This window comes from Ovis canadensis, chromosome 20, assembly GCF_042477335.2.
Source record: "Ovis canadensis isolate MfBH-ARS-UI-01 breed Bighorn chromosome 20, ARS-UI_OviCan_v2, whole genome shotgun sequence".
Taxonomy (NCBI): Eukaryota; Metazoa; Chordata; class Mammalia; order Artiodactyla; family Bovidae; genus Ovis; species Ovis canadensis.
The window spans coordinates 24,189,533-24,212,367 of record NC_091264.1 but is presented as its reverse complement, the minus strand read 5'-3'; the positions used below and the strand labels follow the sequence as shown (position 1 = coordinate 24,212,367).

Below are 22,835 nucleotides of genomic sequence, written 5' to 3'. Positions count from 1 at the left end.
AGGCAGGACAGTGTGCGCGATCCAGAACTGATGCGGTGGAACTCACAGACCCTAACCGGGGTCTTTCCTTTATATACCTAGACCAAAAAAAAAAAAAAATTCTTTTTCTGGAGTTAGGGAGAAAAGTAAAATAGGGCTGCAATAAATTGGGGTTAAATAAGAACTGAAAAGTAACTGCTAATTAATACCAAAATGAAAATTCAACTCACCTATATGCTATTAATAACTACAATCTCATTAAGATTTAGAAGCTCCAACTGGTCTCCCTCATTTAACAACACCAACATCTTAGGCAAGTCATTTCAGCTTGCAAACTTTAGTTTCCTCATTTGGAAAACTCAATCCAATAGTGGACAAGATCAAATAGTTGCTATAAAAATCACTAGGATGCTTGGTCTTGGCAGCCATTTTTTGGATTTGACACCAAAAGCAAAAGGCAACAGAAGCGAAAATAAGCAAGTAGGACTGCATCAAATTAAAAAGCATCTGCACAAGCAAAGGAAATCAGTAACAAAATGAAAAGATAACCAATGGAATGGGAGAAAACATTTGTAAACCACGTATCCAAATAAGGAGTTAATATCCAAAACATACAAGGAATTCAACTCAGTAGTAAATATATATATGTATATAATAATTTTTAAATGGGCAAAGGACCTAAATAGACATTTTTCTAAATTAGGCAATCAGGGCTTCCCTGGTGGTCCAGTGGTTTAGAATCCACCTTGCAATGCAGGGAATACCAGTTCAATCCCTGGTCCAAGATTCCACATGCCATGGGGCAGCTAAGCCCGAGCGCCACAAGTACTGAACCTAAGTGCCACAACTACTGAAGCCTGCATGCCTAGAGTCTGGGCTGCACAACAAGAGAAGCTATTGCAATGAGAAAACCACACACTGCAACGAGAGAGTAGGCCCTGCCCACCGCAACTAGAAAAAGCCCGTGTGCAACAACAAAGACCCAGCAAGGCCAAAAATGAATAAAGAAGACAAACAAGTGGCCAACAGGTACATGAAAAGATGCTCTACATCATTAAGCAACTTGGAAATGCAAATCAAAGCCATAATGCGCTGTCACCTCACACCTGTCAGAATGGCTGTTCTCTCCGGATCTACGAGCCAGCACAGAGCTATTCGCCCAGCAGCAGACCCCAGGATGGCATGCCCAAACGCACAGCAGACACAAGGCACCGCCCTGGTTTTCTTTGGAGGGTCTGTTGAAAATAGCTCCGAAGCAGAAAGGAACTGGAACATTTATACAAACCACACCACTTCCACTGAGTTTACAATGGCTTCCTGGTTGTTTAAATCAGGGCAGGCAAGGACAGACTGTCAGACAAATTGTCATTTGCAGGCTCCTAGTGAGCTCAGGCAGTTTCCACCTGTCCAGAGAGATAAACAGGCCGCTCTGAGTTATGGACAGGTGGGCCCTGTGGCGCAAAGACTGGCTCATCCGAGCTCCTGAGCAGGACAGAGCAGAATGCCTGGGGTAGAGTCCTCAGCATCGTGGCCCTGCCCAGGCCACAAGCGCTCCTGTTTCCCACTGGCTACTCCCCTGGGGGCACCAAAATGGGACATCGCTGGGGAAGAAAGCAGGACAAAGGAAAGTAAAGGAGCCCCAGGCGGGTCGGGCAGTGTTCCATGAAAACACAGAGCAGAGACAGGATCACATCTCTGAGGGCGAGAGCACAACAGTGGCATCCAGAAAAGAGCTCTGTGTCATTGCTGAAGGTCACAGATTTCAAAGGAAGTCCACGTGCAGTCCACACTGTTTTCCCAGAGTCTATATAAATAAAAAGCCTATTCCACGAGTAGTAAGATGCTCTGCAGAATATAAAAATATTTAACAAAAAATAGAAAACCCCGGGCGGAGAAGGCTGAGAATGAAAGGCTGTTAGCAAAGCCTCTCCTTGATTCTACCAGTAAAAATAAGAACGAAGAGGAAAAGAAAAAAGAGGAAGAAAGTAAAAAGACAGGAAAGAGCACAGATGAAAATGAGAGAAAGAGCAAAGGGGTGAAAAAAAAAAGAGAGAGAAAAATCAAGAAGCGGAATTTCCCTGGTGGTCCAGTGGCTAGGAATCTACCTGCCAATGCAGGGGACACGGGTTTGCTCCCTCGCTGGGAAACTAAGATCCCACGTGTTGCGGTGTCACTAAGCCCTTGAGCCACAACTACCGAGCCCTCACCCCAGAGTCCGTGCTCAGCCATGAGAGAGAAGCCACCAGAGTCACTGCAAGTAGAGAGCAGCCCCTGCTCACCGTAACTTAAGAACACCCACTCACAGCAACTAAGACCCAGGGAAGCCAGAAGTAAGTAAGTAAGTAAAAGAAAATAAAGGGCAGAATAAGTAAAAAGATAGGAAAAACAGCAACGAGGAAACCCGGAGATGCAGGCAGGGGTGGTCACACTGATCTTCTCATCACTGGCCTACTGCAGAGCCAGGACCAGCTCTGGCTTATTCACAATGCACCAGGCCACAGAGATGCCCATATTTACATATATATTTAATCTAGACTAAGAAAGTCACGTGGATTTGTCAGACAAAAAGGCCAAAACTGTTTACACAGGACTCTATACCCTGTAGCTCAGATGGTAAAGAATCTGCCCGCAATGCAGGAGACCTAGGTTCGATCCCTGGGTTGGAAAGATCCTCTGGAGAAGGGAATGGCAATCCACACCAGTATTCTTGCCTGGAGAATCCCCATGGACAGAGGAGCCTGGTGGGCCACAGTCCATGGGGTCACAAAGAGTCAGACACAACTGAGCGACTAACACTAATACTACTATTCAATAAATGAGCTTATTTTTAAAATAGGAAAACAAAAACACCCTCCATCCTACCAGACCACTTAAAACCAAAGGTGAATGTTGAGGTTCTAGGATAAAAGTTGTGTCTCCTGAATAAACCTAGAAGCAACGTAAATAGTCACTCCAGGCTCCAATCTGTCCCCAGAGGTAGGAGGGTCACACTCTTGCTTCGAGTGGGAGGGCTGTGCTCAGCAGAAAGGGCTTGTTTACATAATAAAGAACAATACACACTGCAGAACAGTGGTGTGGGAAGTTCAGCCATGGTCAGTGGAAACTCAAGCCCAAATCTCTGGGTTTAAGATCTAAGGTATTTTCTTGCACACCTGACCCTCAAGGGTTAAAAGCAAGCACAGCCTCGGTGGAGTTGAACCAATCAGCATTTCTCTCGATGACATCATGCCTCCAACTGGAGAGCCTGCTGGAGAAGCATCTAGGACCTGGCCTGGGAGGGTGCCCTCCTGGCTGCTGCCCCTTCACTCCATGTGGAGGGACTCAAGGTCCCTGCAGCTACCATTTCGGTCAAAACCAGGACACTCCCCAAACCCGTGGCCAGAGATTACTCTGTTTGCACAAAATGTATGCAAAGCATGTCCCTGTTCTTCACCCATCTCTCACTAGTTTAATGTTGATGAAAGCTGATTATGAAACACAGATTCATCACTAAAGCCTTTAGCTAAGTTCTAAATGACTCAAATGTTTATGCTAAGTAGACAAGCGGCCTTCTGTGGCTTTTCCTTTCCAGAGCTTCAATCCCATTCAAAGGCAGGTATGAGTGAGACCTATCTGATCCCTTAGGACTTTTTATCTGACCAAACTACTATCTGACCAGACACCAATTGCTACTGCCGTGTGTGTGTGTGTGTGTGTGTGTATCTGTGTGTGTGTGTATGTCTGTGTGTGTGTGCGCGCGCGTGCCTATGGGCACAGTGTGCAGTGCAGCGACACAGGATTAAAACACATCTAGGGAACCGAGATGCCGTCGACACTGCCAACCGTGTGGAAGGAGAACAGGTTTCTTCCCTAGAGCTGGAAGCGGGAAATGCTTCCAGTTAAATGATGAATCTCTCCTGCTTCCCAGCACCCTGAACATCCACGCCTTCTGGTTCATCTGCAAATGAAGATTAATTTACAATTTACATGCAAGAGCCCTGCTGACTGCTCCCGCACACAGCCGTCTATGGTTGTTTAGACTTGACAGACACCGTGCTAGAAACGCTCATATCACTCATGGTCCCTGCAAGAACAAGAAGGCACATTCCAACTGGGGAACTGAAGGAGCTAAATAAAGGGATTACTGGTACAGGTTTGTGTTGGGGACAGAGAGAGGAACAAGGGTGGAGCCCCAGACCTAGAGGGTCTGGGGGAGGAATGTCACAGGGCTGGGGGGCTTCAGTCGAGCAACCCAGCCAATCCAAGATTTCCTTGGCCGAGTGATGCAGTTCACAAGGGTGGGCCTCCGGCGGCACACAGGCAGGTAGGGAGGGTGGGGAACACACTGAAGGGCAGACGGAAGATGCCACGCACCACGTCTAACAACCAGAGAACAGCTAGAAGAACGAACTAACTAACCTGATGATATAAGCAGAGACAGGATACTGTGCTTTTCAGAATGAGGACCTGAATCCGATCTTACTGACACGGTCCCAGCAAGCCATCCCCGATACGAAGCAATTAGGTAGGAAAAGCAAATTATAAACCAGCAAATGTACTAAGATCTCAAATTTAGATATATATCAAACATTAACAGAGACTGACTATGTAGAGAGCGGAAGGTGATTTTCCCACTCCCTATCTATATATTTTACAGTTTATTTATCTTCAGCCTCTCAGTTTACCTTCTATGATGCCGCAAGGGATCATTAAGACAAAGAAGGTGCTGATTTGACTGGAGAACACAGCAAGTGTCTACTGAAGCTGGGATTTAGAGCGCCTCTTAGCCTGAGCACTCTTCAAAGCAAACTCTCATTAGTAAACACAACAGAAAATAGGGAGAATACAAGCATCACTAGTGTCCACTGTCTCAGAGGTTGCCCTTAACCAGGCTAACTTCCAGAATCCTCGGTCCAGGGCGATCGATAGGGCCCACAGTAACACCTGAGAGGAACAGGCTGCATGTGAAAACCTGGGCCGTCCACTGTGCACGTGCCCAGTGGACACTACTCCCACACCCAGCCGATCACGCGGCCACACAGGCCCGGACGCAGAAGCGACACCAGAACAATAAAGGGGAGAGGCTGCGGATTGCTCTCTACCCTCTACTCCCAGGGAATCAGGCAGAAAAGCTCGCTAATTTCTCAAAGGACAGTGTGGGGCACCTGCCCTGCTCTCCCAGGCGGGGCGGGCTCTTCTGTCTTGGGTAGGGCAGAGTCAGGCAGGAGGCTGAAGCACTTGAACTTCCTAGTCTCCACTGACCCTTCCTCCAAAGCTCTGCCTTTCTCAAGTTCTGAAGATGCTCCAGGCCCCAGTTCTCTCCCTCCAAAGCTGCAGGCACAATAATAGTATTAATATCTACCATTCACGCAACACTTTATGCCTACTGCGAACTGTGCTGAGTTCTGAAACGTATCTAATTGGTAAAAACACCTCTGAAACACAGATTTGACCGCCTCTGTTTCACAAAGGAGGGTAACCACTCCGAGGCTTCCTGGAGCCTCCCACATGGAGGTGAAGTTCATGGAGCCAGGTCTACTGACTCCGGAGCGGGGCCCCTGAGCTGCCTTGTGCTGCCTTCCAGGATCAGCCCGGCCGACCCACAGGCAACCCTGTCTGTGCTGGGGTCGCAGCACCCTGCCCCAGAACCTCCCTCTTCCTCCTGGTCCCCTTGGTGAAGAGCTGAGCTGGGCCCAAGCTCCTTCAGGGCAGCCTTCCCGACCCCTTAGAGCTAATGACAACAAAGAAAATAAAACTGTCAAGCACAGGATACAGGAAAGCAGCCTTCAGGCAGGGGTCAGGGTGGGTGGCGAGCAACCATTACTTAATGCCCTGCTCTAGGGAAGTCTGCCAAGCCCTGCATTTAGGGCCAAACAGGGTGGGAAACTCTCTTCAAGTTTCTCTTTAGATAGAGCTATCCCCCCAAACCAAGTATAATATGGCTCAAAACAATACTGAAGGGTTAAACATAAAGCACTCTGTTAATGTTTACTATGCAAGCACAGCTTCATCTTCTGAATGCTTTCCAACAAGACCTCAATTGCCTTTAGTTTTTTCAGACTTAAAATGTAACAGTCCTTCTGGTGGTTAGCCTCACCACAGCCTGGCCCAGGAGTCCCTGGGTTCCCTGTATCCACTAGCAATCTCTACCCACCAAGACAGTATCAGCGTATGCACCTCCTTTCATTAGGATGTAAGGAGACCCAACAGGCAACTTCAAGTAAGCCTGGCTGTGCCTCGGTGATTGTATGTTTCTCTTCCAGGAGGAAATGGTGGAGCCCGTAACACTGCCTGGCAGTGCGGCACACCAACAGGGCCTGGACAGTCTGTGAAGAATCGTCCAGCACTGCTGACCGCTTGGGATGGAGGATGTACTCAGGGTGAGACATAAAGAGGGGGTGATTCACCGGGCTGGTCCAGCAGCCCGTGTGAAGAACTCTGAGACACTGCCGTGGCAGCCCATCACTCCCTCACCTCTCAGCCTCACGGCAGAGCCCTCTCACTCCCTGGTCCCAGCCTCACCTTCTGCCCTTCCTTCTTCCTCTCCCTACACAGACTCTGCACGCTACAGGAGCCACGTGACCGAAGCTCCCCCAGACGCTCGCGCTCGCTCACCTGCTCTCTCTGCCTCCATGTCCTTTCTCCATCCCATGGCTCCAATCTGGTTCTAACCAGAACACCTGGCTCTTGAATTCCATGTCCAGCCCCACTTCTCTGTGATCTTTCCTGAAGCCCTCTGTCCGCCCTCTCATACGCCTCATCTCTGCCCACCCCACTGCCACTGATGTTTTTCTCTGTTATTTCTCCTGCCGCTTCAGAGAATACTGCCTCTTACTCTTAAGCTGCCTTATCCTATACTGGACTGTAAGTTAGAAAAACTCTGTTTTGAAAACAAAGGTAGAGCACATGTCCCTACAAACCTCTGCTCTCCCGTGTGCCATCTCGGGCACAGGTGCTCTCGGATACCAGCTCCCTTTTCTTAAGTGGCCTGGCATCAGGCACAGGCTCACCACCAAATCCTGGTTTGCTAAACAGTGAAGATATTCTCTGGCACAGGATCTTCCTGTCCCTGACTAAACAGAGTCCTAAACCTCATCTTATCTGGAGATGAGTGCTGGAGGAATTGGCCCCGCCCTGTTCCCATACTGGGAATGGGATTAGCTTTGGTTTACATAACTTTTACAGCTGCAACCCGGATGGGCTGGGTAGGGCATTTAGTCTACAGAATGTTCAAATGGACATGCCAGCTGCAGTGGTCCCCTCCTCTTCGAGAGCTAAATTCATCTTGTGAAAATGTTCCAGGGAGACAGATCCAGTCCGCTTCAAAGTCAGCTTCCTCTCAGCTAGAAGCCTGAGAGGGTAGTACTTGAACATTCCCTGCATGTTTACCAAGCTTTGAGAAACACATTCTTCTGCCCAGGAAGACATGTCACAGGTCATTGCAAAATACTTGGGCACATATTTCTATTCTGTAACAATGGCTCTGAAAGGAACCTGGGCCTCAGATTCCAAATGTGTTCTCCTCACTAATCACTCTGTTTCCTGAACCACCTAGCCCTCTGCCCCACCAACCCAGGAATGTGGGATGGGCAGAAGGTTCTGCCGGGAGAGCATGTGGTCTTCCTGGGAAAAACAGGAGAATCACACGCGGTGGGAAACAGAAAATCCCCCTCTGGTCCCCTTTCAGCAGCTTCTCCCAACGCCCCATCCCCCTAGCCCTGCATCTCCCCTCTTCCTCCTGAAGGCTCACAGGAAGTCCTCTACTTCTTCTGCAGCATCTTCAGGGCGAGCCTGGCTCCCTCAGTTAGGCCGATGGGATCCAAATATTTCCAAACACCATGTCACTTCTAGGAACTGCTTCTTCCTCAGTCCTGCTCTGCTGGGCCTCCGCCCTGCAGATTAACCGTAAGTGGACTGGTCCTCTGCCACGCAGGCACGAAGACCCTTGTCCTGGCTCCAGGGCACCTGCCCCCTCCCAGCTGTCGGAAACACTCTGGTGGAAGTGTGAAGGAAGCCGGCAGCCGCAGCCCATATGCTGGTCCTGGGCATCGGCACCCGGGTGAGCACGGAGGCTTGGCCAGCCTGGCACTCTTCCCCAAGACAACACACAGCCTTACCTCGTCCCACTCGGAGGCGAAGGAGGGCGACTTCTCCAGCCTCTTCTTCCCAATGCTGCAGTTGGACAGGGACTCACTCCGGCTCCCCATCGTGGCGTCCTCCGTGGGGGAGCAGGTCAGGAGATCAGAGTCAGACTTGGACAAGCTGCGGCTGAGTTTGAGCTCAGCCTTGGGTCTGCTGGTGGGAGGGGCTCGGCTCCTGGCCCCGCTCAGGTCACCTTCCTCCTCAGCGCCCCCAGGGCGTGGAAAGGCTGTGCGCATCACAGTTTTGGGGTGCGTCTGGCTGTGGGCGGGGGGCAGGCTTGCTGGGTGGCCCACTCTCCTACTCTGGTCCAGCACGCGGGGCAGGGAGGCTCCGGACGCACGCCTGCCTGTCTGCTCCAGCTGCATCTCCTCGGGGCAGGCACCCTGCGCGGGGGACCCTTCTCGATGGTTCTGGCCAGGGGCAGGGAGCAGCTGGAGAGGGTCCTGCCCCGCCTCACACACTGGGGAGGAGCCGTGGAGGAGACCTGAGAACTGCTCCGGGACCTGCCCGTCCTGCCCCTCCGCAGAGTCCTGGCTTCGGCCACCACTGCTCCGCCTGTGGTCTTGGAGTGGACGGAGACACAGAGAAATAACAAAATTAAACGCGGCAAAAACCAACAAAGTTCCAATGCAGCGAGCACACGGCTGAGCAGAGGAATTCAGAAGCAGGGGAAAAGGGAGAGAAGCTGGATGGCTGGGGAGCAGGCAGAGGGAGAGAAGAGGAGAGAGGAAGTCAGCAAACACAGTTTCGTATTGTTCTTAATGTCCAATTTGTACCCAAAGTCAGAGCATTTATGAAATTCCAAACACTGGCCTGATTAATGCTATCTGGCAGCCTTCCTTGTTGTTAGATTTCTGTTAACATTAACGACCAGACCTTGCTATATAAGGCGACAGGAGGTGCTAACTATATCCTACAGAAAGGACACAAGTGAGGAGAGAAGGAGTGAACTCGGAATAAAAGTGAGAGGGAGGGAGAGAGAGTGCGCCAGCAAGCAAGCACGAGCAAGCGAGACTCACTCCTGGAACATCTGATACATTTCCATAAAGGCCAAAGTGTTATTTAGAGCCACCCGCCCTCCCTTCCTCTGGCAAGCAGCAACAGTTTGGGGGCGGGGGGGGGGGGGGGGCGGGGGCGGGGGGGGGAGTGTGATGGAAGTCATGATCCACAACCTGCGACTTCTGGAATTCCTTAACCGAAAGTGCACAACAAACTAGCAGAGAAATAACTGCTTCCTTCCTCAGATTCGGGTGGGGGGGTGGGGGGCGGCGATCCAGAGTTCCACGCCTCATCCTTCCTTCCTCAGGGAACACAGATTTTTTTTTTTTTTTGAGAATGTGCACATCTCACTCTTTGCAAAGCCTCCCAGCTGCTCCTATTTGTTTAAGTTTAACCTTAGCTGGTCCACTGAAATCAAAAGGGTCTGATTTGTCAGTGCCGAGACGTGTGCCCTGCTCCTGAGACGGCCCTAACATCCCGGAAACCCGACACTACCAGCTCGCGAGGCCAGCCACTACTGTATGCTTCCCTGAGGGACCAAATACCTCTGCCCTGAGGTAGCATAAATAATTGACCAAATCAGAGTCCAACAACAGTATCGTGCCAGGGCACCGAACAGGTTCTCCCTGCACGAACTCAGACCTACTAACGATTTTAACCCACATCGGCAGGGCAGATGACAACCCTGTGCTGAGCACTAGTTCACACTCCACGGCTAATGTCCAACCTGACTTTCTCGTTAAGTGGAAATGTACGGTACCGACACCAAATGATTCTCTAGTCTGTACAAAGCTCTCCAAACTGTTCATGAGATCAGAGGTTCTTGGAACCCAAAGGGTCAAGCTCAACTATTTTTACAGATGAGAAATCTAAGGCCCTTAGCCTCCGGTGGTTGGTCTGGAGAGGTGGGGGGGACCCAAGCGTCGGCACACCTGGCTCTGGTCCTGCTATCTGCTCTCTCGTTGTGTGGCCTTGGCAGCGATCTCATCTTGCTGGGCTTCAAGATCTAAAATAAGCAAGTTGCCTGCATGGTCCTTAAAAATCCCTTTTATGTGCTGATAGTGATGAGAAGGCACGTCTTCACCACACTGCGACGGCACACTTTCCCTCGGGGTTGGCAGAGCCCCACTGGAGGCCTCTCTCAGGCCTGCCTGCACAGCACACCCTCCTTCATCAGCACGCCTGCAGTCCCAAGGCTGTCAGGTGAGGAGGGCCGCACTGCCCACACACAACCCTGCACTGCCCAAGCCCGACGCCAGGGTCCCACAGTGCTAGGCCCACATTTCAGGAAGGACCCCGATAACCAGCTCTCCAAACGTTGAGCCTGTCACCCTGAGGTCTGAGCAGGGATATGGCTCCATGCACCCCACCCCACCCGAAGGACAGTTTGGTCTCTACAGCTGGCTCGGCTTTTGGCAGGTCTGCAGAGGCCGTGGAGGGGCGGCCAAGGAACTCCAGTCCGCAGATCTGATGACTCACCCACAGGAGCCCAGAAGCATGAACTCTGGCCTGTCCTTCCTCTACTCTTGACTGCTTTGAGAATTTCACACCCCAAACCCCAAACGTCAAGTCCAGAGCACTGAATAAGCCCTGAACAGCCTGGATCGTATCTCCAGGGAAGAAGTCCTGCGTACATGGAGTTCTGCATGGCTTCATTCAGGCCTCAGGAAGCCCTGACTTTTGGGGTATGAACACCACGTGAGTCAACTGCCAGTGTGCATGAAGCTGTCCATGAGGCTGACTGTGGGGCCACATAAGCATCTAATGGTGATTCGGGCCAATGGGAATTCCTAGGGAAGTGGGAGTCAACCAGAGTGGAAAACTGGCCATCTCCAGGACCATATCCTAATGGCCAGTTTCCTCTAGGTTCTGGCCCAGGGGCAGTGTCCCCCTGACCGCATCTGAATGTGAAAGAGGGCACTGGTAACAGGCTTCTCTTCCTTGGCACCAGCTTCCAGCTCCTTACTTAACAACTTTTTTGAGGAGATGGGAGTCCAACAACAAAAGAAAAACACCAGTCCAGAACTGGGAGCCAGCCAGGCTCACACTGCCTGGGTGGACCTTGGAACCCAGGCCATACAGCATGTTCTGACTGCTGCTGGCATCGCCAACAATGAAGGCCCTGTCCAAAAGCCATGCACTCATGCCGGCTATCAATGCAGAAAGAGAGACACATGCCAAGAGCTCCATAACAGACAGACGCTGGAGGAAGGAAGTGGGCGGAAAAAAGAATGGAACCTTATGGCAGGAGGAAATATGCGAAGAGTAGGAATTTCTGAGGGTCATAATCCCATTAGAGAAACCACAGTCCACCAGAGTAGAGGAAATCAGGGGAAGGGATTCTTATGTGACACGACTCACCCAGGAATTTCCAAGAAAAGACACCTTGACATTTGAACAGCTGGTCAAGATCTAAGAACCTGAGGATCTCAACAAGCTGGCGCTCTCTTTCCCATAAAATACTATATCCAAGGCTAAGCTAGATTTCCTGGCAAAACAATGAGTGGGAAAAGACCTACTCGATGGTCCTTTCCTTCAGTAAAGTCAGGATAATATTAGGTCTCTTAGGAACAAGGTGTTAACAATATAATACACCAATCAAAAACCAGATCTCCCCCAAGCCCCAACACCAAAAGCCAGCTCTTAAGCAAATTACTGAACTTCTTTGTGTCTGGCAATCTCATCTATAATTCTGGGATCTTAATAGTACTTATTTCATAGGATTGTTATGGGAATTTTATGTGTGAAGCATTTAGACAATGCCTGGCACATGCCAGCTCCAAACAGATGTTAACACCTGTTCTTCATATTTTGTTCACAGATGAGACCTACTACTACTTCTCTGTTCCTCACAGGTTGTCACAAGGATTGTCAACAACACTGCACATGCCCAGTACAAACATCATCCTTATAAGTCTCGACACAGGAGGAGGTGACCAAAGGTAAGACAGTCAGAAGGCCGAAGTACTGAGCCCAGTGAGAAACAGGGCCCAGCACCATCACTGTGATCCCTCCTTCCATCAATACACGTGTGCGAAATACCCATCTTCAGGGAGCACCCGAAGATATAAAGACGAAGACACGGCCTCTGCTCCATTAGCCTACCAGCTATTGGAAGAGACCAGCGTATAAAGAAATAACTAGAACTCAAAGCAAAGATTAAAGAAAAGTATAAACCAAATGCACAGTACAGTGAGTAGCAACGAGTGTGTGATAATTTTGAAACAAGAGGCTTCTCAGAGGAGGTAGATTTTGAGTTGGACACTGAAGGAGAAGAAAGGCCTTAACAGGCCTCAGAAAAAGTGGAAATAAATTAGAAAATCAGAGACAGGACCCTTGTGCCCAGGGCTCATGGACTCCAGAAGAGAACCCTCGGCCCAAGGCCTTCCTTTGACTGAGAATCACTGTGCTCCCGCCCTGGGAGCTCCACAGCTCCTCAAATGCTCGTCCTCCACTGCCCATGGCACTCCTCCACCTGCCCTTCCAGGAGAGGAGCAGGGGGAACAGGACACGGGGAGGGCTGTGTCCTCACTCTCCCCATACACCAAGGCCCGCCGCTCCACTGAATAGCAGGACACACCAGCATGCTAATCCCAGTCCCTGCAACTTTCCATTTTTATTCATTCTGGGTGTGCATTTTCCTTTTGCTCTGTGAGCTGCTGAAGCAAGGGGTCTTCTCTGCTGCATTTTAATTACTATGATGATCCATGGGGATTCTCAAGGGTTTCTGAATAATAACATTTTAACATTTACACATTTCTAGTCACCCCTGCCAGTTTAAATGAGGGCTGAAAAACGCAGCATGTGAGAGGACTTGCTATGTTAAAACAATCCTCAGGCTCAGAGGAGAAGGCTGGGGTACTCCAGTTTCCCGGGCTGTTCTACTTTCTTTGTGCCCTTAGGATTAGAACCTTCCAAACGCTTAGTCACAGTGGTGAGCGCCAGAAGCTGTGTGTGTCCAGGGAACTCCCAAGTACGGGGATGCTTCTGGAGGGTCACTGTGCTTCCCTCGGAAAGAAGGTCCTGAGTAGGTTATCCAGACATTTGCTGGAGACCATGACCTGACAAGACAAACAGACAGAGAGTCCACACTGTTCCATGACAACCAGAGAAATGGACCAAGAGCTGGACTGGGAGTCAAGCTGGAGCTGCAGCCCCGTGACTTTTCCTCTCTGGGTCTCTCTCAAAAATTAATGGCTGGGATGCATTCTCCAAGGCTTTGAGATTTAGTATGGTTTGAATCTGTGATTAGATGACCTAAGTTCCCTTCCAGCTCTGTGACATTAAAACATGAATAGTAGCAGGGCTTCAGGGGAAATGATTTAACCTCATAGTTAAACAGGCTTTGGATATGGCCACGTTAGGGCTTAAGGGCCAGCTCTAACACCTAACTTTTTCTTCCTCATCTATTAAACAGGGATAAAAATAGCCTCTACTCGGAAGATTTGTCTGGAGATATGCAATGACCTAATCAGTGTAAATGAACCCAGCGCACAGCTGGCCCGTAAGAAGCGTTCAGTTAATGGAAGCTGCCATCATTAGCATTTTTCATTTACAATGGTTTCCAAACTGTTCTTCATGCTAACACGGCACCGAGTCTGGTTTCCTTTTCCCCAGCTCAACAGAGAAGACTGGTTTCTTCTAAGTGGCCCTGTGAACCAGGCAGAATAAAACTCAAATGCCAGGGCAGGTCCAGCCGTCTCGCAAGTTTAGTGCAGAGCTGTGTGTGACAGCACGGCGGAGAACACTCAGGTCAGGAACCACGTCCTCCCAAGACAGCGACCACAGGCACAGCTCGGCCATGAGGCTCAGGACTGTTCTACTAGGCTTGGTCCCGACTACCTGACATCCCCTCGTTTCCCTAAACTCTCCCCTAAGAGCCTGTTCACGGGCTGTTGTTGGACCTCTGGCCCCTCACACTTCCCTGCTCAGCATCACCAGCTCTGCCTGGATCAGCTTCCACTCGGCCATGATATTTAACCAGGCCTGACTTAATAGCACACTTGCCATCTCCGTTTCCCTTGATCTTCTGCCAGTTCCAGTACTGGGTATTCACAACCATTTGCTTTCTCTTCTCCAGTTGCTGGAATGTTGAGCCCTGCTGAATACTCAAGAAGCAACTGACGGAGTCCTCTACCAATTTAACTCAGCTGTCTTCCAATAGCTACCAAGCATTAGGTGCTGGCTCCTCTGTGCCACACACTGTGCTAAGCATGTTCTCTTTTAATATTCACAACAACCATGAGGGAAGAATCTGTATCCCTACTTCACCCGTAGACTGAGGCTTAAAGAGGTTACACAGCTTCCTCAAAGCTGCCAACCACGAAGTGGGAGAGAAGGAATTCAAATACAAGCCTTACTACCAGGCTCAGTCACGCTTTTATTCACCTCGTGAAAACTATGATTTCTCTGTAAGATCAATTCCTCACCTCTTCCCTTGGTGCCTATACTCATGGGAAGATAACTGCACCAATTTACTTAGATGATTTAGAGCAAGCCTCCTTAACTATTTTCAACATCATGTCAAAACCTGGGGATAATTTCACCTCTTCCCACTTGAGAAGCATATCTTCTCATCTGCTGCTGCTGCTAAGTCGCTTCAGTCGTGTCCGACTCTGTGCAACCCCATAGACAGCAGCCCACCAGGCTCCCCCATCCCTGGGATTCTCCAGGCAAGAACACTGGAGTGGGTTGCCATTTCCTTCCCCAACACGTGAAAGTGAAAAGTGTAAGTGAAGTCGCTCAGTCGTGTCCGACTCTTAGCGACCCCATGGACTGCAGCCCACCAGGCTCCCCCATCCCTGGGATTCTCCAGGCAAGAACACTGGAGTGGGTTGCCATTTCCTTCTCCAACGCGTGAAAGTGAAAAGTGAAGTCGCTCAGTCGTGCCCGACTCTTAGCGACCCCATGGACTGCAGCCCACCAGGCTCCTCCGTCCGTGGGATTTTCCAGGCAAGGGTACTGGAGTGGGGCGCCACTGCCTTCTCCAATATCTTCTCATCTAGGATTCCCCAAAGGCCGTCTCACTGCCCGATGATTTTTCTAGTCTTCATCCTTCTAGCTCTTACTATATCACTTGACACTGTTCACTAGTTGCCCCCATTCTCTCCTCCTTCCTTGGTCACGGGACTTTTTTAGACTAGCTCACGACCACCTAATAAAGACTACATTTCTTATCTCGGTGGCTAGGTGTAGCCACATGACCAAGCTCTGGCCCATGGGTTGTTAGTGAGTGGTTTGTGCAACTTTTGAGAACCATCTTCAAAGTGCCCTTCTTCTCTTCCTTCTGGCCTGGGCTGATAGCTTAAACTTCAACAGTTGTCTTGAACTGTAAGATGGTAGAAGGAAACCAGGTCCTTGGCCACCGTGAACTGCCATCCTAGCTTTAGACTTCTTACTTCTGGACTATCTGATGTAAGACAGACTGTTATTTGGGGGGTTTTGGAAGTTCAGCCTGGCTTCTAAGACACTGCATGATCCTGGCTATCTTCCCATGTTTTTCCTCTCTGCCGCTAAATGTAAGTTCTATTCCTGACATCTTCAATCTCTCTATTCTTTCCCTCAACTGATTTTCTCTTACGTTATCTATCACTTCAACGTGGATGATTCATGAATCTGTATTTTAATCATTACATCTTCCTTGAACATCAGACCCACATTTCCAAGAGTTTATGGAATACTTCTAGCTGGATATTTTGGCAACTGAAACACCTCAAACTTAACATAATCCGGAATTGGATTTATTTCCTCAAATGTGCCCCTCCTTCAATCCTCTGTTTCTGTTAGTTGCATAATATTTCCCCAATTAACCAGGCTCAAAACCTCAGACTCATCTTTAATGCCTTCTCCTCCTCATTCACCCATATTTGGATGAATGTAAGATCCTGCTAATGCTACCTGTTTAAAACCTCTGCTATCCATGTTCTCCTTCCAGTCACTTCCTATCATCCCTCTAGTCTGAGCTCTAATTTCCTTTAAGAGATTCCTTGAGATCTCTCAACTTCAAGGTGTCCCTAACTCCAGTCTCTCCCAACCGCATCTGAGATTCTACAATTACACATACACTCAGCACTCCATATCCATGGGCTCTGCACTGGTGGATTCAACCAGTCACAGATCTAAAATCCTCAGAAAGAAAAAAAAGTCCCAGAAAGTTCCAAAAAGCAAAATTTCAATTTACTATGGACCAGCAACTACTTACCACTGTTTACACTGTATCAGGAATCAGAGTAATTCAGATGATTTAAAGTATATGGGAAGCTACATGGAGCTTATATACAAAAAACTATGCCATTTTACATAAGGGATTTGAGCATCCAGGGATTTTGCTATGTGAGGGGGAAGGAGGCGAGGGTGTCCAGGAACAAACCCCCTGAGGACACCGTGACGACTGCTCTTAAAGTGTGGTTTCTATCCTGTCACCTCATTCAAAAAGTTTCAACAACACTTCACTGTCTGAGGAATACAGACCGCCATCTGAGATCCAATATTCGACGACCAGTCCTTTGTTCCAACCACACTGGATTATTTACCATTCTCCAAACATGCTGTCGTCTCCCACCATCTTACTGTTACTGATGCCACATCCTCTGCTTGGAAAGGCCCTCTTCTTCCTCACTTCTGCTCATCAAGTAGAATTCTCTATTTTGGGGTTCAGCTCAAATGCACTTCCTTCATAAAGCCATCTCTGATCTCTTACACTGACATAATTTATCCCTTTTTGAATTCTAAAACTACTTTTATACCACTTTAACATATTTTGACCTTTTATGATTATTTTACATATGTCTCATGTATACATATGTAAATAAATGGCTGTCGATACATTCGGTGGAAAAAATAGCTTAGCTATTGGATGCATGGCTTACAAAGCTCGAACTTATTCCATAATGGAAAGAAAAGTAAACTGTTCCAACTCAGAAATATACATTGAAAAGATACTATAGGGCTCCTCTGATATGAGGGGTGAGAGAAGAGGAAGCTGCTGAAGATGAGGCCTAACTGTCACACTCTCTCATTTACAATTTTTGCCTTTGGGAAAAGCACCCAAATTCACTCCCTATAATCTACCAAGAAAAGCTGGCCTGGACTTCCACATTAAGACGGCTGACTGAATGCAGGTACTTGCTTCAACCTTCTTCCCATAGTCTTACTAAAGGGGGCCTTCTACTAAAAGGTGTGCAGAGCACACCTGACAAAACTCAGTCCCAAGCTGCCAAAAGGAAAAGCCGAGCTTCACACTATAGAATTCCCCAAAGGCTCGGAGACTGGCGGCGCTGTGGATGTGGGAGTAGAGAGAGAAGCTAAAATAACATTTTTCCTCCCCTTCAAAAAGATTAAGGTCTTCACGAACTTCACACAGACCCAAATGCACAGGTCTCAGGAGCAATGACTGAACTGCATCTTAAGACCTCAGAGGTGTGGCATGTGCCAAGGACTCCCACGTATCACTGTCTTCTGATAATCGTGCGTCTCTGTCCTAAGCTGAGTAACCACTTCACCTGGACCGAAACACTGCACTATCAGTGGATGCTGCAGAAAAGCAGCACAGAGAACAATGGCTTCTAGAGGTCCTGGCTACCTTCCCCTTTACTAACAAACTTGTCCACTGTTTCTCTGAGCAGGACCATGCCCCCAGTGTTCAGGGGGCAAAGAGTTAAACACGAGAGAGAAATAAGTGACTGTGCTAAACGAAACAGGAAGCATTGTTCTCCTATGCCAGTCTTGTATTAAGATTTCAGAAGACTTTTTCTACATTTGAAACAACTGAAATAACAGAGGAATATCTAGCTGGATAAAACTGTCATAAAACCATCTGAGTCTAGCGCCTTTATTGGGGAGGGAGGATGGGTTTTCCACTTCATGGATCTATTAAAGTTTTCTCCTGTCAGTTTTTGTCATTTCTATAGACACAACTGGCATTTCTGGAGATTCTTCACTGTGAAGGTTTGTCCTGCATGCTTAGCATTCCTGGTCACTGGGCACCAAATGCCAGCATGAACCCTTCCTCAACTAGTCATAGTGATTAATTCAATAACTCACCCAGACAACTCTTTCCAAGAGGACGGGAGCAACTCTAGCCAAATAAAATTTATTCTTATTAATTCTTTCTATTAATTTTTAAAATCTCTGAATTTGTGGTTACATATATTTCTTATATGATTCCTAAACGCTGTGTTCCCCTTTTCTTGATCAGAAATGTTGAGATATTTTAAAAAACAGACAAGTTTTCATTCTAATTATCAAGCCTACTGCTTTTTGCTTTGTTTGTAAAATTTCATTTCTGCTTTGTTTCTTTCTGTGTTTAACTGAAGTGTAAATGCATACCATAAAGTAGGTGACCTGTTGTATCTGCTTTTATCTGTATTAATTGCTCTCTGAAACTTTCTCCTGCTTAAGTTTTAGTCTTTCTTGTTCTTAACAAATGAATTTAAGAAGAAAAACTTTATGCTGAGTACCACTTTGGCCAAATATTATCAGTGCTTAAGCAAAATATTTCTACTACCATTAATTTCTAAGTTGGAAAATGATAGAAAAGAAAGAAGATAGGCAACTCACAGACTAAATATATAATACTAATCAATAAGATAAGATGCTCAGTTTCACTGGATCAGGGAAATGCCAAATTCAGAAATCACTTTCTTTGCTTACTATGGGAAAAAATACGAAAAAATGATAATGTTCTGTGTTGGTAAAGGTACAGGGAAAAGAACACACTCATTCACCGTTGAGTAGGGGCCAAGTGGCTCCACCAACAGATCTAGACATGTACCTACATTCTGACCTGCCAATTCTACTTTCTGTCAATGTCTTTTAGAGAAACACTCTTAATAGGCATGAAGAATGTCTGTATGGAATGTTCACAGCAGCATAATTTATAACAGAGAAGTAATACTGAAGACAACTTAAACACCCATCAGTTAGTGAAGAGAAAAATGAGTTATGGAAGGGCTTCTCTGGCGGTCCAGTGCCTGGGACTCTGTGCCTAATGCGGGGGCCCAGGCCGAGCCCCTGGTCAGCAAACTGGATCCCACACACTGCAACTAGGAGTTCCCAGGCTGCAACTAAGACTCGGTACAGCCAAATGTATACATATGACGAATTTCCAAATAAAATAAAACATTTTTTAAAATGAGTTATGGGCTGTTTAACAACAATTTTAAAATAACAAGGTAGACTTTTAGAACTGTGACAAAATTTATTTATGGTCTATGAACAGCTTTAAAAGAAGTTTACAAAATAGTTTGTAAAATATGATCCTATTTTAAGTTAAAAGCAAACAAAACAATTTCATATGATCACTTTTGTATAAAGATAGCACATGCCCTGAAGTAAAAAATAACATACTTTCAAACTACAGTCATCTCTGGTAACTGAGTAGCAGAGAGGTGAGAAAAATCTGAGCATTTTATTTGTATTCACTTTTGTATTGTTTAAAATTTTTCCTTCCAGTGAGCTAAAATGAGTGTAATTTTAAAATGTAATTAAAAATAACTCCTATCCCACCCCTCACATTGTAATTTCTAGTATTATAAAGGGGGAGCTGAAAGCTCTGGTAGTCTCATTAACATGGCCTTTTTGAAAATTGATGAATTAATTCATAAAAGCTGCCTAAGATAATGACATAAGTGGAAAAGCAGGCAAAATTTAATATGTACTAATGCACGACATCATCTGCTGACTTGCCTCACTCTGACCAATCCTAGCAGGCGTTTCTTCGAGGCTACTGAGAAACTGGCAGAGCCTATTTTCATATTTAATGTCGGCACTCCTTTGTCTGAAAGCTCTTTGAGTGATCTAAGCAGCTTGCCTGGAGGCAGGCACACTTCTCATGCTGTGGTTCAATTAAATCTGCGTCCAGCACAGCCCACTCTCAACAGTTAGCTCAATATTGCAGAGCTGGAAGAAACCAAAGCCAAGGAGCATGAGATGTGAGGTCAGAAGTCCTCCTGGGTAGCTTTCCCCTGGACCTAGAGATTTCTTAACCTGAGGGCAGAAATGTCCTATCAAGGTCACTTGGCCCCACTTACGAAGTTCATCTGACTTTCCCCTTTCCTTCCTTTCAAAGGTTGAGTCGGCTGACCTTATAGTGGTTCCAGATCAGATCTTTGAAAGAAAGAATTAGAATCTCATTCCTCCATGATGCTAAAGATTCTTCCCTTACTAAAAACTCCTTTCAAGGGACTTTTCTGGTGGTCCCCAGTGGTTAAGGTTTTCTGTTTCCAATGCAGAGGGGGTTCCGGTTTAATCCATGATCAGGGAACTAAGATTCTACATGCCTTGCAGCCAAAAACTGATAAAATAAATTTGAAAAATTTTAAAAACAAAAAAACACCCTTTTCAAACAGAGCATTAAACTCTTTAAGGGTTAAATTTCAGTATGATTTATTACTAAACTACTAGAGCAAGTATCAGAGCTCCACCCACTCTGCAGCACTAGTCACAATAGCCAAGACATGGAAATAACCTAAATGTCCACTGCCAGATGAATGGATAAAGAAGATGCACTACGTATATACGATGGAATACTAGTGAGCCATAAAAAAGGAGAAAATAATATCGTCTGCAGCAACACGGGCGCAACTAAAGATGCTCATACTAAGTGAAATAAGGCAGAAAGAGAAAGACAAATACCACACATCACTTAGGTGGTTGTTGCTTAGTCACGAAATCGTGTCCAACTCTTTTGTGACCCCACGGGCTATAGCCTGCCAGTCTCCCCTGTCCATGGGACTTTCCAGGCAAGAATCCTGGAGTGGGCTGCCATTTCCTTCACCAGGGAATCTTCCCGACCTGGGATTGAACCTGAGTCTCTGCACTGGCAGGAGGATTCTATCAGGGAGCCATCGAGGGAAGCCCACGTTACTCATCGATGGAATCTAAAATATGGCACAAACGAACCTACAAAGCAGAAGGAGACTCATGGACATACAGAAGAGACTTGCAGTCGCCAAGAGGGAGCAGGGGAGGCAAGGGGTCAACTGGGAGTTTGGGGTAGACAGATGCCAACTATTACATTTAGAATGGATAAGCAACAAGGTCCTAATGTACACCTCAGGGAACTGTATTCAACATCCTATGATAAACCATAATAGTCTTACATTAAAAAAGAATGCATATATATATGTATAACTGAGTCACTTTGCTCACAGCAAAGACTGACACAACATTGTAAATCAACTATACTTCAGTCAAAAAATGTGGAGAAAAAAAATAAATTCTAGGTCTAAATGTATACCAAAAGCCGTAACATTTCTAGAAGAAAATACAGAGAAAAACATTAGTGACCTTATACTTTAAAAAAAAAAAAAGGTAAACTTGAATTTTATCAAAATCAAGAAACTTTTGTTCTTCAAAAGACACTGTTAAGGGGATAAAAAGACAAATTACAGACTAGGAGAAAATAAGATATCTCATAAAGAATTTAAATCCAAAATATATTAAAAAATCCTTACAACTTAATAATAAGAAACAACCTAACTTTTTTTAATGAGCAGAAGATCCGAACAGACCATTCATTAGATACAAGGATGCCAAAGAATCTCATTAATAGATGTTCAATACCATTAGACATTAGGAAAATATAAATTAAAACCAGAGTGAAATATCACTACATACCTATTTGAATGGCTAAAATTTTTAAAAACTGACAATATTAAATCCCAGAGAACATACATAGCAATTATAACTCTGATGGGACGTAAAATGGTAGAACCATTCTGGAAAATGGTTTGGCATTTCCTTATAAACCTAAGCATATATTTATAAAGCACCTAGCAGTTTTATTTCTAGTGTTTACCTCAGAGAAATGAAAACTATGTTCACAGAAATGCCTGTATGCAAATGTTTACAGTAACTTTATTTGCAACTGCCAAAAACTGAAAACGGCCCAAATGGCCCTCAACCAGAGAATGGATAAATTGTTGTACATCCATTCAATGGAATACTACTCAGAAATGAAAAGGAACAGGTTACTAATACATGCAACAACAAGGATGAGTCCCAATGAATTATGGTAAGTGAAAGGGCCAGACTCAAAAGGGTACTGGAATATTGTGATTTATAGGAAATATATACTTGGTCATTCAGATGACCAAAATGTATTTCTCAGCTATATTTGGCTTTTATTCATAGTTCCTAGCCCATAATCTTCCAAAACAAAAGGAATTTTCTGATTAAGATATTAATGAAGGTGACTTCTGGATCCTACCCCAGGGTGGGGGATGGTTGTCAGGGTAATCAGTCATGTGATTAGAGGGTTGAACGTTTGGTCCCATCCCCTGATTTCTTGAGGAAGGGAGAAGGGGTCTGAGGTTCAATCAATGCCATTGGAGGATGATTCAGTTAATCAAGACTGGGCAATGAAGCCTCTATTAAAACCAAAAAAGACAGCTTTTCAGCCGGTCCCACTTTTTCTAACAGCTTCCATGCTAGGGAAACCAGAACACTTCTGCATGCCAGCAGGCCTGGGCCCACGCTCGAGGAGGACAGAAGCTCTATTCACCAGGACCTTGCCCTATGCACCCCTTCATTTGGCTGTCGCTTTGTACCCTTTAATATCCTTTTATGATAAATTGGTAATCTAGTGAGTATGTGGGTTTCCCTCAGTTCTGTGAGGCATGAGGCATTTAATCTCTGATTTATAGCCAGTCAGTCAGAAGTCCAGGTAACAACCTGGACTTGGAACTGGCATCCTGAGCTGGAGGGGGTCACTGGAGCCTCCAATGTGTAGCCAG

The 22,835-nt window shown here is 46.6% G+C and overlaps 1 protein-coding gene across 8 annotated transcripts in view; it reads right to left on the bottom strand.

Moving 5' to 3' along the window:
• The window catches only part of ANKS1A (ankyrin repeat and sterile alpha motif domain containing 1A), a 171,837-nt gene that overhangs the window by 54,795 nt on the left and 94,207 nt on the right, over positions 1-22,835 (bottom strand). For all 8 annotated transcript variants that reach the window (XM_069564156.1, XM_069564155.1, XM_069564153.1 and 5 more), the window contains one exon: positions 8,076-8,662. In XM_069564156.1, the coding sequence (XP_069420257.1) occupies positions 8,076-8,662 (587 nt within the window). The remainder of the gene's footprint in view (positions 1-8,075; positions 8,663-22,835) is intronic.